Source organism: Nylanderia fulva, unplaced genomic scaffold (genome assembly GCF_048542155.1).
Source record: "Nylanderia fulva isolate GAGA-0341 unplaced genomic scaffold, ASM4854215v1 Scaffold2, whole genome shotgun sequence".
In the NCBI taxonomy this organism is placed as follows: Eukaryota; Metazoa; Arthropoda; class Insecta; order Hymenoptera; family Formicidae; genus Nylanderia; species Nylanderia fulva.
Window position 1 is genome coordinate 5685290 of NW_028190263.1, and position 17113 is coordinate 5702402.

At 36.6% G+C, this 17113-nt stretch overlaps 1 protein-coding gene across 10 annotated transcripts in view; it reads left to right on the plus strand.

Annotated features, from left to right (window-relative positions):
* LOC114942826 (cyclic nucleotide-gated channel alpha-3) overlaps positions 1-17113 on the plus strand; it is a 171219-nt gene that overhangs the window by 25891 nt on the left and 128215 nt on the right. For all 10 annotated transcript variants that reach the window (XM_085482040.1, XM_085482042.1, XM_085482044.1 and 7 more), the window contains exons 2-3: positions 9459-10275; positions 11693-12117. In XM_085482040.1, the coding sequence (XP_085338166.1) occupies positions 11778-12117 (340 nt within the window). In that variant the 5' untranslated portion in view covers positions 9459-10275; positions 11693-11777. The remainder of the gene's footprint in view (positions 1-9458; positions 10276-11692; positions 12118-17113) is intronic.

The window sequence follows — 17113 nt, forward strand, 5'->3', positions numbered from 1 at the left end:
AGATTGCTAAATATCCGAAACTTGCTCACTGCTATGCGTCCGTGGCGTCTTGCAATTTCTACAGACACTACTTGTAGAAATTATATTGAACTTATCTAAAATCTGTGTAAGATTAATAATTATATTTGATCATACGCTGAAAAAATACTTTATTGAATTCTAATAAATATTTATTTCAATACTGCCTAATAAATCATTTATTTGAAACTAATACATATTGATTCGATGTGAAAAATATTTATTTGATAAAAAAAAATTCTTTTCAAAACAGATAAATATTTATTTGTTTCAAATGAATGATTGATTATAGGCAGTGTGTGTGTGTGTGTATTGAAATAAATATATATTAATTTAATAATTTTTTTCAATGTATCATCTCTTTCTTGACACTGCAAAAAATTTACTCATTATGTTATACAGTTTCCTATACAGTTCTTTTTCTCCCCTTTTCTCTACAAAGTTAGTTTGACTATTTATTATTATTAAATTAATGAAAATTGATTATACGAGGACGCGTGATATAGACATCTCAAGAGATGGATTATCATATCATCACATCAACAATATTTCAAGGATATCCCTTCTATCCTTTTCATCTCGTCGTTCATGCTTTTAGCATAAAGGGCTGATTTAAATGCGTAAAGTTACGTGAAACAGATATCCATAACTCATCCTCCGCCATAACTTAGTTACAGCGTCGTCGACTTAACAGCTAAATAGGCAATATAACTTGAACATGACTATACATATGCCATATCTTAGATTTGCGGAATCTCTGTGAATTCAAGATATACAATTAACAAACTAAATTTATATTTGATATTATTCACGATATAATTAGCAGCATATATACACTCGGAGATTCTATGTGCAATATAGGCAAAAGTTTAATGGCGTTAAATTATGAACATTTACTGCAATACATTCACAAATGTTGAGATTTTTCAAAATTCTAAAATAATAAAAAAGTTGTAACTTGAATAAACATGAGGACTCTTCTCTCCTAACCTTTTTATTTTTCTAACAGACAACTTTATTTGAAATAATATTTCGAAAATATCGGAAAAGTAAAGTACAATTTTTTAATTGAAATAAAAATAAACTGTCTATCTAAAATTAATCTAAATTTCTCAAGTAATTATATTTGTAAAGAAAATGTCAAACAATTTAATTATATATATGTATATACTGTTGTAAAATATTATTATTAATAAAGTGTCTATTTTAATCAGGCTCCGACGTGTGTTGCGACTCTCTTTCAAACAAACAAAACATAACATTTCAACTCATTTATACGACTGTAATGGTAGCGTCAGGTTCTCCCTTATTCATAAGCGTAAGTGAAAAATATGTAATTATACGTCGCTTTGTAAATTAAATGTGTCTCGACACATAAGTCCTATGTGGCTTTCGTGCGCGTCAAAGAGCGAGTTGTGAAATGTAAGAGCACGCGAAAACGAGAGAAAGAGAGAGAGAGAGAGAGAAAAAGCATCGTTTCACGGACATTATCGTATTTCATTTACCGCGATGTGAATTTACACGCGGACAAGGATACGCGAAATATAGCCTACACCAGGATGATTATCGGGTCGCCTGCGCGACTAGGGCTGTAAACTACCTCGTCTTGGGCGGCCAACCCCGTTGGCGCGGCACTTTCCGGTGCGGTCTCTCCTTGGCACACCAGCAAGTACTTTATTTTCTCGTTCAGCGACCAGAAGTGCACGTTGTTAGAATTAACCACCGATGCTCGGCGGAGCGACAATTTAAGCGCACACCAGACGCGACGAATTCCACTTTCGGACTATGGCCGGCCATAGTCTTGTTTTGGCGCTTAAACCCGTATGTTTTATTTCCCCTTTTTACCCGTACACGTTATCTTTGCAAGTCGCAGTATACGTGGGGATTATTTCGCGGGACGTGAAACAGAACTCGTCGTAGGTTTACCGCCACCAGCATGATGGCTTTAATCGTAGAGACGTGCCTGTGTAGCGCGTTAAACAGATTCCGGCTTTTTTCAAATAAAATGTCGTACACGGACAGCACAAAATAACATGCATTCGCTATTTGCTTCTTTCCCTGCAGAAGAAAAATTTGTTTCTTCTTTCAATGTATAGCAATTGTATATTTCTATCAATTAATTTGCATCTTTATATTAATTATATTTACATTTCAATTTTTTATTGTAAAAGATTCTTATGATTACAACGAAAATATTCCTACATTTTTGGCTGAAACATAGATTAATGATATCGAATAAACAGGATTGTTAGAATAAATTATCATCGATGTACTATTGTCATGAATAGTATGGAATTGATATGTATAATTGTTTACAATTTGTTTAAGTATAATAGAATGACAAAGAGGTTTAGTTACGTGGCTAATGCGCCTTTAAACGTCATATAATAGCTTCATTTGAGCCGCATAAACTACGTGCTTCCGAAGCTTTACAGGTTAATCCGTTAAGCTGGCCAATGGTTGACTACTTAGAACGCGATTCACATGGCCAGTAATCTGCTCGGAAAGCCTTCACGCAAATCTGTATACGGATGTAAGACCTTACATATGCATAGATACAATGTTATCGTATATGTTGGTATTATCGTTATTACGTTTTCATTGTCTCCAATCTAATCGCACCACTTTTCATCTTTTTTAATCGGTTCCCGTTTAAAAAGGAGATAAAACGATCAAGTATTGCCAGTTTATTTTGCTGTAAATTCATTACAATTATGTTGATAGATCCGGTTCATCAGAATTTATTTTGCGAGAAGAAATTTTGCCTATTGACATCTATAAAATTTGTACATTTTATTATCTTAAGAACAGTCAATAATTTTAATTACTTAATTTTAAATCATATAAAAGTTAAAAGTGTGTAATTAAAAAAAAGCAAGTACAGAAGAAACATATAAAAAAAAACGAAGAAAACAGAAAGTAAAGTTGAGAACTTAAAATACTGCATTTTATTACCCTTTGTTTTACTTCAGGCCTTGTATCTCTACGGATCGTTACGATTTACTTTCGAAAACATAAAAGTAAGAAAGAAACAAAGTAGAAAGATTCTAATTATCCTTTATAAGAAAAGCAATTTTTTCTTCGAAGAACCAACTTCACCTGTATAAAGTTACGAAGCGCGTTCGCTGTCGGTGCGCGACGTAAGAAAAAAAAATTGTTCGATGAGCAATAAAATAAATGATAGAGAAACGTACCTACTTAATATTCCGCGCGAAGCAAGCAATTAATAATTACATACATCACTTCGCGCGAGAACGAATTGAGCGATTTTATAGGAATAACACACACCTCGAAAGTTTACCAATAATTCGCTAAGCTTCATCTTCTGCTTCTATAAAGTCGAAGTTCGTTTTGAGTCCGAGCGGTTGATGCCGTATGGCACGTAAGCGGCGATAATCCCTTTAGATCGCGTAAAGCCTCATATACTACCTCGTACGATCCATTGGCCTTAGTAAATCTTCTAAATAATGCAGTGTGAATTTAGCACGCATGTACAAGCATCCGCTTGAATCCCTTCAAGTCAATCCCGCGCGATGAATTATCAATGCTCGATTACTTATAGCACCGATCGAAAAGATTTTTCTCAGACACCCTCGCGTCTATCTTTGGGGAAGAAACGTACGGCTAATCAGTTTGCATTTCGTTGGACATATATTTCCCGCGATAAGAGTAATTATACTTGGGTCGGATGTTCCGAGAACCTCGATTAGGATACTTCTTGTCTCGAGGTTTGACATGTGAATCGCACGTTGAACTTTCGGCAGGTCATAAATCTTGCGTGTCGTTGAGGTTGACTTGCATTTTGTCTACCTCATGACGTAGAAGACCTTTGAAATTTTCAATCTATCGAGCGAGTAACATTAAGAGCAGCTTAGGACAAGTAAGTTTGACAAACGAATGGATGGCTTATATTATGCCTAAAATTTATAATAAATGAAATATGTATATTTTTTTGTTTCGTCATTTTATGTGGTAATAATACCTATAATATAATAAATTATAATATCTGTGAATTTTTTGTGCCGTCTCACCTATCATGTTTTCATTTATTTAATTTGGCCGAAATTTTGCGCGTGAAATTAGAAATTTCACTGCATTTTGTTATTTTGCATATACTAAAGTCGGTACGTTATTTCGAAGCCATTCTGAAGCACGCAAAAAGCTTTTTACCGAGGGCACCCTTTTACACGCAATATCACAATAACCGACAGAGTATTTCGCATCACAACAAGTATCAACAAAACTGTCTCAAAGTTGAGTTTTATAAATATAATCTCATTAAAAGAAAGAGAAGAAAATAGCTGCAGTAATTGCAGAAACTTTAACTCTTTAACTGCTGCACGCTAAATTATTTTCTTGAATTTATCTGCAAATAAGATGGAAATCTATAACACGTGACCTAAATTTCTAGCATACAAAGATAAACAAATATTATAAATTAAACAAGAAATTTTTCTCTCATTATACAAAATTGCATTAAATAGATGAGACAAATTTGATAAAGTAAGATTTGCATTTTGAAATTTTTAAGACCAATTTTAAGAAACAAAGCCTAGAAAAAAGTTATCTTTCCTCTTTGTCTCTTTCCTGATTGTATGATTTTTTCCATTCCATATCCTATGTATATTTTAGAATTATATTTTCCATCATTCTCGATATCCTAGCGTAACGTGTATACAGGATTATATATTTGTACAAAGTAAAGAGTTAGAGTTTCTCTTCCAACTAGTATTCAGCCGAATCTATATTGGATGCATCGTGTCAAAATAGTCGACACTCTTTTCACTTAGTCTATTGGCTGCTTCCACTCGATTTTCACGGAATTCCATTCACGCGGTTCCTGTTTCTATTTTCCCCATCCCTCGCTCTCTCTCTCTCTTTCACTATTTCTTCCTCCCTTTCTCTCTCTCTCTCTCTCTCTCTCTCTCTATCAGACTTTTTTTCGGTTGTTTTGCAATTCGCATCATGCGACTTTTGATACGCGAGCTACAGTTGAGTACGATGCGTAAAAATGGACCTATGAGAAGCTTCGACACTGTATATTGAGTTTAATTTAACAAACTCGATCAATTCAACAAACGAAGTGGGCACGCAGAATGTGTCGTTAACGTTTGTAACCCGTATATATGTGTTTCTGTATATTTTTTCATTTTTTCCCCTTTTTTCTCTCTTTTTTTTTGCTTTAGAAAACCATCGGGCGACTCACCGAATTGTAAAACATTCGTGCACATCATTGTTTGTTTCGGGTTGCCTAATAGATTTTTGCAGTTTTAAAAAATGAAATTTTTAAAATAATTTGTCTCGAAAATTTAATATATTAAGATACGAATTTGAGAGAATACTCTCGAAACTGCTCGACGAATAAACATAGAACGGGATATTAAACAAAGGATTTTTTCGCGCGAGTTGGGATATTTTCAACGCAATTTTCATCTCATTTTTATCTGCGCGCTTTTTAAAACATAACAATTTATAAATTCTACGCGTTTGTTTCTCATCTGAACTTTAATTTATTATTTCGTGCGCGCTTTTTTCGCTTCAATCGTGAAAGTCGTGTTTCGAAAATATAACGTTTAAGCGGCGAACTTCGAGATCAAATTGTGAATTATTCTCACTGCTATCACACGTTACCAAGTCTAAACGACCTGATTAATGGATCGTATTGATGATTCATCGTAATTGATATCCTCGGAACCAAATATCGCTTACACGATTGTACTTAAATTTCGGATAGCATACTTCGGTGTATTAACGAACGGATGCGAAAAATTGAGGCTTCCATTAACAGTGCAATCGATAGAACGTAAAAAATTGGTCATGTTTACAAGCGCGCACGAATTCTCGTTGTTTGTTCCGATTTCGTCTGCGTTGTTCTCGCTCACCAGAGATTTCCGTTTCGATTCATCGACGCAGATCACTAGGTTCAGTCGAACCGAGTCATTCGTTCTCTCTCTCTCTCTCTCTCTATCTCTCCGTTGCAACGCTGCATTTCGTTGCAATCGGCCGACGCCGCGGCGCGGACGTAAACTCGCTAACATAGACGCATCGACCGTAAAGTGAGAGACTGCAACATCTGCATTTATTGCCGGCGACGATAGGACTCGACCATTTACGGCCGCAGAGCGTATACGCGCCATCGTGGTGTGTTGCAGAGTGCAACCCCTTTGCTTCGGTCGATGCACCTTCGAGAGATGCGAGCGAAAATTCTCTCTATCTTTCCTATATTTCCTCGTGATAATTTCGCGCAGCCATGCGGCAAAACTATGGCAAAATTTCACGGGACCGGATTTTCAGACTTCATGTTCCTCCATAAAATGTAATGCATATGCCACTGCGTGGAATTAATTTATTTAAAACCTAAAATGATAAAAAGATAATTTTTATCATTTTATACTGCGCGAAATACAGAATTCGGAAAAATTGAAGTGGATCGAATACACAGCCGCGTATATACGTGTGTAATTATCAAAAATTCATCATTATATATATATAGTTTTCGTCCTTTATCGAACGCTGTGATGTAGAAAATCTCGCTGAACCAAATCTCGTTTCGCGAGATACCGATCAACCACTGCGCTTCCGATCGCGCGAACACGATTGACAAAAAAATATCAGAGAAATAGAGTCCCTCAGTTTATGACGGTCGTTGCAAACGAATATTCCGTTTTCATTGTGGAATATTTTCAACGGAAATATGGAGCGTGCACGAGTTATTTTCTGCAAATTTCGACAAAAAATTTGAACAGATTTTGACCGTACATTGTTGTATTGTATCGATTTTATCTGCTAATAAACATGGAGTAAGATCATAGAATATGATTGAATCGATAAATTAAAAGTATACGTTATTTTTTGTTACAGACGTTTATAAACGTCAATTATAAATATCTAAACATTGATAATAAATTAAATAGAAACATAGTTTTTATTTAAAACATTAATGAATAATTATTTTAATGATTTTATTTTATTTAAAAAATTCTAAATTTCATTATTAATACATTTCATAAAGACTTTTAGGTTTTTCTAACATATTCTTTGGAATAGCTTGCAATTTATAGCATAGGTGTTGTATAAATTGTGCAGCATTGTTGAGCCCATGACAAATGAGTCTCGTAAGCGTCGTTATGAAGCTATGAACACGAAAGCATTTTGGGAGCGATATGCCGCAGATATAGCACACTCTGATTAAGCACTTACACAGAGTCGTGCATTAACTGAGACATTGGAGCAGTTTAAGATTAAGCTCTAATGAGATTGCACCGTGAGTGCAAGTTGGCGTATTCATTTATTTACTCCGAATCAACTAAACGACGCGACATGAAATATTCATTTATATTTATTTCATTTATTTGCATCAAGATATATTTTTTACGTGTATCTGTTGTACGCTGTAAATATATTCATTTTCATCTAAAATTCTATTTATTTTGGCAGATGAAAACGTCTGTTTCGTTTCCAATTTCATGATTAAAAACATACATTTGTTTCGTCTAATAAAACTAAGCAAGCAGTAAACTTAGCGCAGCAACTGATACATTGACTCTTACCTAACAATTAGCGCAATCCTAGCCTAAATTATTTACCCGTGATTTTTGTCTTAATCTTTGAGAAATAAATTTTTGAGAGAAAAAGAGATTGATATCAAAGGTGGAGCCGTGACTCACTTTCTAAGCGCTTCGAAGAAAACTGCCGCTTCCGCCGAGATAAATACACTCCGAATCCTCTATACCGGAATTTTTATAAGCTAAAACAAACGTACTCCCTAGTAACGTAGACCACCGGCGGAGATTTTTTTCCATATTATACTTTCAAGTTACAATTTCCATATGAGAGAGCCCGTCGAGTTTACGCCCGGATTGCAGCGGCACGACGACCCCGCCGGCAATAAAACGAGACTCTCGTTGCCTACATAATTTATCCGATGCCGTGCAAGGGCTCCTAATATTCATCCCGTATGCGACAGCCATTGTTCTTCGTTATGCGAAATCAATTTAACGCGCGCTGCTCGAAGATCGAGCATCGCGATGCTCCCGCGAGCTAATTATTTATCGATCGGTGCACAAGAATGCGAAATAAAGTGCAGCGGATAATTCGGATTCGTTGTCTTATTGAGATATTTCAATAATAAATGGATCGGTAAATACATAAGATATGAATACATAGAATATGTAAGATATATCTCTCTCCTATATATAATTTATAATAATCGCAGAACCGTAAATAAGAGATCACAGTTATAACAATTCACTTTGTCTCGTATAATTTTCACGCATCTTCCTTCTTTATATTAATTTTAGAAAAAGGAAGAGAGAAAGTAAGGAGAGAAGAAATGTAAAAAAAAATTTAGAAATTATCCCGACAATCTACGTGACAGACGACGAAAAACTCTGGTGTAGAAATCTTTTCTCCGCGAGAAGAAAATGTCTCTTTTCGTTGTTAATATGTGTATAATACCGTGGGGGCATTTTTTCGCATCGCGATGTCAAACGATCGAGCACACTGTGTCAAAGTGTCTTTTTTGTGTGCAGTGCGAGAATAAAAGGGCAAAATAATACGAGCCGGTTACACGCGCGACAGCTCAATGTCCCTACATTCTGCTTGGTTCATTCCCTCGCATTCGCAATCCTCTTTTCTCTTTCATCCACCCGTTTCCTGCTCATGTATACATATATTTTTTGTATCGCGCGTCTAGCTAATGCTATACGAGGCATCCATCATCTTGCCACCTGACAGCGTGTATGCGCGTATATCGACGAAATAGTTAAAAAGTAATTAAAAAATTCGAGCTTCTGCACAGCTGTTGCGCAGAATATGAAAAATCTTCGTTCTAATGGCTACCGAAAAATATAAATTTAATACGTAATATAATGGTATTGTGTAATGTTATTTTAAATATTCGTGAAATTTTTCTCGAAAGTTCACCAAGTGATTGATTGATGTTTCGATATATTATATTTTTTGAAGACACTCTCCCTTTCTTTCTCGCTCCTGCATCATGATCAATAATATTGTTTTAATTTTTAACACACACACACACAATGTTGGGTGTGTATCACACTTTAATTATTATTTAAAATAATACAATAATAAGGATATGCTTTCTATCTGAGCAAGAACAATTTGAATGTCCGTTTGAGATATGTAGAGCCATTACGGCCGATTTGCCATTCTAATTCCCACGAGATTAACCCGAGCATAACGAACGTATGAACCAACCCCGCTCGCACTTGAGGTTCGGCATAATCGATATTAGCAATTTCGGCAGGCCACATTCTAATCTCCCGCTCATTACTTCTCCATCAACGTTGAGTGCCTAACCCTTACAGAGGCCTCTCACAAAGGGTTCGTGGAAATCTCACGTCAGCTTCCATATCAGATACATATAACTTCAACCGCGCTTAATTTCTAGTAACCGAGGCTTTTTCTGTTCTTCCCAGATACCAGATCGCGCTGTGCATCGTGCTTCGAGAACGAGTCTGTCGACGGATCGGACGAAGAATATCGCGTGCATCGGCGAGTGTGGTTGAAAGGCGAGACGCAGCAGCAGCGCAGCAGTAGCACATGAGACGGGTGTCATCGCTCGAGACACTTGTTGCACGTCGACGCGTCCCTTAAAGAGGGTTTGTCGGTGTCAATATCGGGGCCACCGGGGCGTTCTTCGGCCTCGAGAAAGAAAAGGGAGCAAACGCGTCGAAGTGTGCGAGGAAGAGCGTGCGCGACGTCATCGAATCGGTGAATCGCAAGGGTGATTCCGCGGCATGTCGCTCGACGAAAGGATGATCGCGGATGGTCACGTGGCGAGCGACGTCTCATCGCGGTGTCTCGCGCGCTTGTCGATCACCGTTCGCAAAAAGTGCGCCGCCCGAAACGCCACCCTCGGTGATCGTTAGCGCGATCACTTCCCCGAGCGGAAGCGACGCGCCCGGCGAGAAGAGTCACGTGGCATGCCGCCGATCGTCGCGCGATCATCCCCCACGGTGATCTGCCGACGGGATCGTTGGCGCTTACGAACGCTCAAGCGACACGATTAACGATCGCGAGGGTAACGCCGGAAGCGGGCTACCGGAAGCGGAGCGTCATTGGCGTGTGAATCGCGCGCCGTATCGTACCGGGAATCAAGAGAGAGCGAACATGTGCTACGCTCGGTGACACCGGTCGTGGTTGTGCGCGGCGTTATACCGTTAGCGGTAAACGTAGCCAGCGAGAGAAAGAGAGAGCAGAACTGTCACTTCGCGCGGCGGCTATCACCACGTGGTAAGTGTAATCTGTCAAACACGACAGATCTGCCTGTGTCTCATCCCGCTCATATTTCTAGTCCCACCCCGGCTTAGCGATTATCGTCGTATATACTATATATATGGGATAGGGGAAGTCGAAGATCCCTTACGTTTAGACTTTAACCCTCGTAATCCTCCTTGAACTTTAAAGGTCGTTATCGTACTTTGCTCTCGTGTGCGAATATATAACGTGCGCGCCATAAAGTCAGTGATCCGTTAATATGTTGAAGTATCTTGTGTCATCTTTGGTGTCTAAATTATATCCATTATCTGTTTATTCTCTATAAGACGTGAGTCTTAGTTTTTTTTCAATATATGCGCGAAATATTTTATCGTTTAACATCGTTTGTTTTTATATCAAAGTGTAAGCGCAAAAATGGAAAACCAGTGTATCACGTATTATCAAAAGTTATCGTTCTTCTAAGCATCGCATTTTGCTCTTTCATAGTCTTTCGAGATCGATAAAGCGGCAAAGTGGAGACTAAAGGAGATATATGCGTCGGACTCTGATCATTTATCATAAATGTCTGTCGAAATTGAAAATAGTGAAACTCTTATCTCATACGAGCCAAATTGTTACATAACCTCAGGCAAACCGGTATATTTCAATTTTATTATAAGTGATTTGTCAAAAGCGTCATTTGTATCTTCGACGCGGTAAGTAGAATAGTCCTTCATATGGTCAGCCGAGACCAATAATCGGAACTATTAACCACCGTTAAAACCGCTTATCGCGACAGTTTCCCAATTATAGGACAGAGATTAGGATGCAGTTAATTTATGTTGTATTAGACTGCTGCACAATTGCATTCTGCCAATTGCATTTGGAAAAAATTATATAAACATTCAAAGCCATCGATAAAATAGTCCGCGTTTTACGAATTTTCATTTAGCTGTAATACAAATGTACAATAAAAACATTGCACTTAACAAAAGTACTATAAATATTTAAACTAATTACTGACATATTTTCAATTTTGTGGAAATGAATTTTGCATGAAGAAAATTAGATAAAGATATTACAAATTATATACATAAATACCTATCATAAATGTAACGCTGGCTTGTTTTTGTTCCAACAGACGAAATTTGAACAGCGGTCAATAAAATAGTTATCCGCGTTTTACGAATTTCTATTTAACTGTAATACAACGTACAATAAAAACATTGCACTTAACAAAAGTGCTCTAAATATTTCAACTAATTACTGACACATTTCAATTTCGTGGAGCCGAATCTTGCATGAGAAAAACCTATTAAAACTTATAAATAAATATGATAAACCTGCCAATATTCAATCCTACAAACGTAAGATATATTTTTGACAGTTGCATTGTATCATACACGGCGACTATATAAAAAATATAAAAACAAGAACACACGCGATCTTTCAGGTGGATATCCCCGGGCGTGTACTGGGGCGGTTTTGGCTAGGGACAAGAGGAGACGAAGACCGGAAGGCTGGATCACCTTCGTGGAATGTCTTCGGGCGCCAAGCGGCTGGTGCAGTCGCTTAGGGGCCGGAGTGGGGGTGGCAGGGGCACCGGCGGGGGTCGTGCCGACGCCGGTGCTGGGGATGACAGTGGCGTCGGCGTCGGGGGGCCCAGCACGAGCGCGACGAGGCTATTCCACTACGACAGCGGTCACGAGCTTGACGAGATCTCGGTGATCGGAGGAAACGTCAGAGGTAACGAAGGGCTGACGACGCCCACCACGCCGTGCCACTGCAGAAGCATCAAGTACGGCAGCGGGCAGACGCTTTGTAGTATCGGCGGATTGCCCCCTGTTCCACCCTTACCCGCGCACAGAGCACAGTCCGGTGAGTACGACAAAATAATATCTTTTATTTCCATTCAAGCGTATAGTCATATATGTCACGGACGTCTGCAGGATTTTTTCCAGAAGGAGGAATTCCAACTTCTTTTTGTTCTTTCTTAATTTAAACATTTTTTTTTTTTTTTATAAAAGGTAAGAATCTTCTCTCGACCGTACTGGGAAATATTATTTATTCAATCGCAACGTTTCGATCCTTCTTCGAGTCCTTATCGAGTGATTTGTAAAAATAAAAATAAAATTATAATTTTAAGATGTCAAGAACAAAAGACGAGTTATTGGAGACTGTCTAAGAGTCTTGACGTGTTGTCAAACCGATACTATGTTCGTTCTTGACATCTTAAAATTATAATTTTATTTTTATTTTTACAAATCACTTGATAAGAACTCGAAGAAGGGTCGAAACGTTGCGATTGAATAAATAATATTTGCCAGTACGGTCGAGAGAAGATTCTTAACTTTTTTAAATTCTGTCCGGCGATTCTTAAATATCTACGTTTTTATTTTTATTTTTTTTTATATTAAATATGCAAATAAATTCCAGTGTTGATTCAAAAGGAGAGCAAATTCTTAATTTTTTAAATGATTCCAAGGAGGGAGCGAATGCTTCCTCTTGTCTTCTCTTGCGGACGCCCATGATATACATAGATATATACTTGTCATTATTTTATTTCTGAAAAATGAAAAAGATGTTATCTATAAAATGCGTCGTCGGTAAAATAATATATATCGTCGATTAAAAAATAATATATTTCTCTAATTTCTTGTTTTAAATGTCTTGAAAAATGCGCGCATGAAATTTATATTAAATCGAGTTGAAGTGATATTTCTGCTTGGTATTTGGGCAGTCTTTCGTTGCAAGGAAACATCGTATAATCGCGACTATACCACTGCGGCAATGCAGCAAAGCGAAATTATGTATATATACAATACAACGATGCGCGTAGAATGAATGCAAATGGGAAACAAAAAAAATGTAGATAAACTGACCAGAGAAACCCATTAATTTTTATTACTGCGCGTGCTTCTTCGGGCAATCGTACGCTGTTGATTCGCGCAGCACGTATATAGTCTGTAGTCAACAACTGGACAACGGCAATATAATCCGCATCAGTTGCAACGGACTATTTATTGATGCGAAGCGCATCTGCATACACGGCGTGTTTCGTGAAACGCGTAACCCGTAAAACTGGGCCGGACATTTCCATAAAGTGCAACGCATCCTCCTCTCTCTCTCTCTCTCTCACGTTCGTATACTTTTCAATCTTCGCGCCTAACTTATTACGCTCCATAAACAGTCATAAATTCTCGTTCACGTCTCTAAGAAGCGGGGTTTCCACTTAGAAAACGTACGCCACTCCGCCTTATACTTATTCTTGCTCTGCAGTTTTTTAATTTTTACGCTTTTATATACGAGAAGCTGCGCGTTGGTGTCGGGCTTCTTCCCGAGCTTTTTTCCCAGGTTCTCTTCTCGGCGGCCTTTATCGCGACCCAACACATCTATAATTCCAACCCGGTAGAGAATATCGTGCCAAGATTCTCGCACAGACGCATAACTAACAGACTGCGAAAATATTCTTCGTTCCGTGACATGGGAAGAAAGTGCGAGCCGCGTTTTCTGTGCCAACCATCTACCTGACAAAATTGCGCCTTTCCATAATCGCTAAGCATACTAAAGTATTAAATGATGCTTTTTGCTCTATCGCTGTAACTTTGCTCAAAGTTAATGAGACTATATGTATATCAAAGCGCCATGTACAGAAACTGTGATGAGATGTATGTTTTAATGATTTTGTTTCAACTACATTGATCTTTTCTACTTGCTGTACGTATTTCTGGTCTCTCATATTTAACAGCCATCACGTTTAATAATTGTCACTTAATATTTATTACACAATAAAGTGCTAAATATATATCAGGATAAAATTATATAACATAAAAAGCTTTTATAAAAATAGATAAAAAATATACGCCAAATATATAAACAAGTATACAAACTTGCAACAAGTAGATAAAGTTAAAAAATAAAAAATAAAGATATATCTAATCTGCTGAAATTTAAATAAGCTATATGTACTTATTTGATTAAATATATATTACAAAAAGATGTACCTATATACTATTTAAAAATATACTTATTCAATACTTGGCGTTTTTATACTATAAACTGAAAGTATTTCAGACTCACCGGTCGATGCACAACATCGAGTTTAAAGTTAACAAACAAAGATTGGAGAGAGATATTTAATAAAATAATTAAATATAATTTTTGCAAAAGAAATTATTTGTTCTCAGATAACAACTTTTATATAAAATACGAATCTTTGATTTATATTTAAGTCATCCAAAAAAGCGAATCGAAGAAATGGAAATAGATGTGCGGGATTAATAAGAAATAATATAATATATCAATAAAAAATAATAAATTACCCCAAAGTAGTTCCAATCTGAAGCCCGACGCATTCTGTGCCTGCTCTTCCTCTCAGATTATCAGATTGTCATTAAATTCGTTGCACTCGCGAAAATTATGATTAATGACGATCGCGCGCGAATCGCAAATTTGTCACACGCTAAAAATGCACGCGCGAAACTTTACACGGCACTCCCGAACTAATCAATTAAAAAGATGACAAAATATCCGCGACACGATAAAAAATAGACGCGCGACACTTTGCACGGCACTCCCGAACTAATTAATTAAAAATGTGACAAAATATTTACGGCACAATAAAAAATAGACTGTGCGAAACTTTGCGCGGCACTTTCGAATTCTGCAATCGCGAACCGATGTTTCATTCAAGCACGACGATCGTACTTTAAATCAATGAGTCAGAGTAGCAACTTCGAGGTAACTTCGAGCAAAAGTTAAACTTGAAGGGGAAGAAGATGGAATCGATGGATGAAATCAACGCGAATGAACTTCGACTCTTGTCTCACGACATATTCGGATCTAGAGTGACTCGAATTCACTTAAATACGATTCGTTATAGCAACTTGTGAACGTGATGAGAGAGAAGGTTACAGATTTCCGATCATTTTGACAATTTAGGAAATGGAGTGTCGAGTGTTCTCGTCACGTGCAAAAATTATGCTAAGTTGTCCTAATTTATCAAGGCAAAATACTTTGAGATATTTAAAAAAAAGAATGTCGTATTTGACAGACTACATTAAGCAATGTTTCGATAAGATATTACATTCTGTCATTGAAATTGCAATCGTCGGCGATAAAAAAATATAAATACGAATATTAATAACGTAAAACTTTAATAAGCCTTATAAAGCTTAGAAAATATTAACCACGCGTTTGGGTACTTGGCTTTCTCTTCAGGATAAACTCTCCGGGCACTGATCTCTCCCTCCAACGTCAAAGTGTATCCATTGAGAAAGTTTTAATTGCAGAAAGGAATGCTTCAAAAAATGCGAGCGCCGGCCACAATCCCCCTAAAACATATATTTTTAATACTTTTTACGTACCTTCTAAATTATAATAGTGTAGAAATAAAAAAATTAAATACGTTAAAAATAAAAAAGATAAGTTTGTATTTGCGTATTTAAAATATATTAAAAGTAATTTAAAACATTAATTATGAAGAAATTACTCAAGGAAGAAAACATTGTATATAATTGTATATATAAAACAATGTATATATATATATGTATAACAAAATGTATATAATTATTTATTCTGTCTGTCAGCGTGAAGAGCAAAAAGTTTTTTGTTCATTATACTCTTAGAGCCTTAAAGCCTTTGTAATAAGGTCCCAGAGTTTAATGGAGCGGAAAATCAACGTTTCAGGACTTTAATCTTACGACATACCCAGAAGGGTTTCGATCAACTTTGACGCCATTAACGAAAATAACTGCTAGTATCTTTCGAGGGTTTAACGTTGTACTTTGACTTATCTTCAAAAGTATTCCTAAGAAGCTATATAATTCGAAATTCGTTATCCAGCATTTTAACTATAACATTAAGGTTTAAATGTGATTGAAGATGGTTAAAAAATATTAAAGGTGATCATCTTCAGGATGTACAGTATTGCGAGAGGTGATTACTCTCATATCTTTGCAGGATATTGCAAACGGGATGTCATAAAATTAAGATCGTCTTGAAACGATCACGACGATACGTAACTGTTGATGACGCGATATCTAAAGGGAACAGGGAACCTCGGCACAATATCTTCGATCGTAAACGCAAGAGCCCTTACCTTCCCTTGAGTCCTGTTACGCCAATGATAATACGACAAAGGAAGATAATACTAATCCGCTAATCGACAGTCGTCGGTCCTAGCATCACTAGCAGCAGTACTAGATGATATCGCTAGAAATTTACGAGCAACGGATTTCGATAATGGCCGATCCGATTCGTACACATCTCCATTCTCTTGACCTAATTACGAACATGTACGCGAGAAATCGATAAGAGAATCTTTGCCAGGAAAAAATACTTTCCCGATCGTTTTTTTATGTTAAGTATCGTGAACAGATTGTGAAAGCTTAAAATTGAAACATGACTCAAGAGTGCTGACACCGACAGAGAGAGAGAGAGAGAGAGAGAACAAGAGAAATGGTTTGAATTATCGTGAAGAACATTTAAATTAAAATGCCTCCACCGGAGAGCTTAATATCTCTACATGTCGATATCGTAATATTATAATTTACGAATAGAGAGAGAATAAATCAGATAAAGGAGACTATATGACATTTCATTTATTAGCTTTATAGTTCTATCATACTTGCCCAAAATTTATTTTGTTTCAAGATTCTTGTATTAATTGATTTTTCAAATTTTATATTTCGTATGCAACTTTATTAATTTAGGGAAAAAATAAAATTTCTATTAATGTACATTATTCTACAGAAAAATATTTCATCAAAAAAAAAAAAAAAAAAAACAACCATCTTGTTCAAAATAACAAAATTGAGAAATAATTTAATATCTTAATTATATAAGCTATTTTCTTTCACTCCCATAGAGCTAT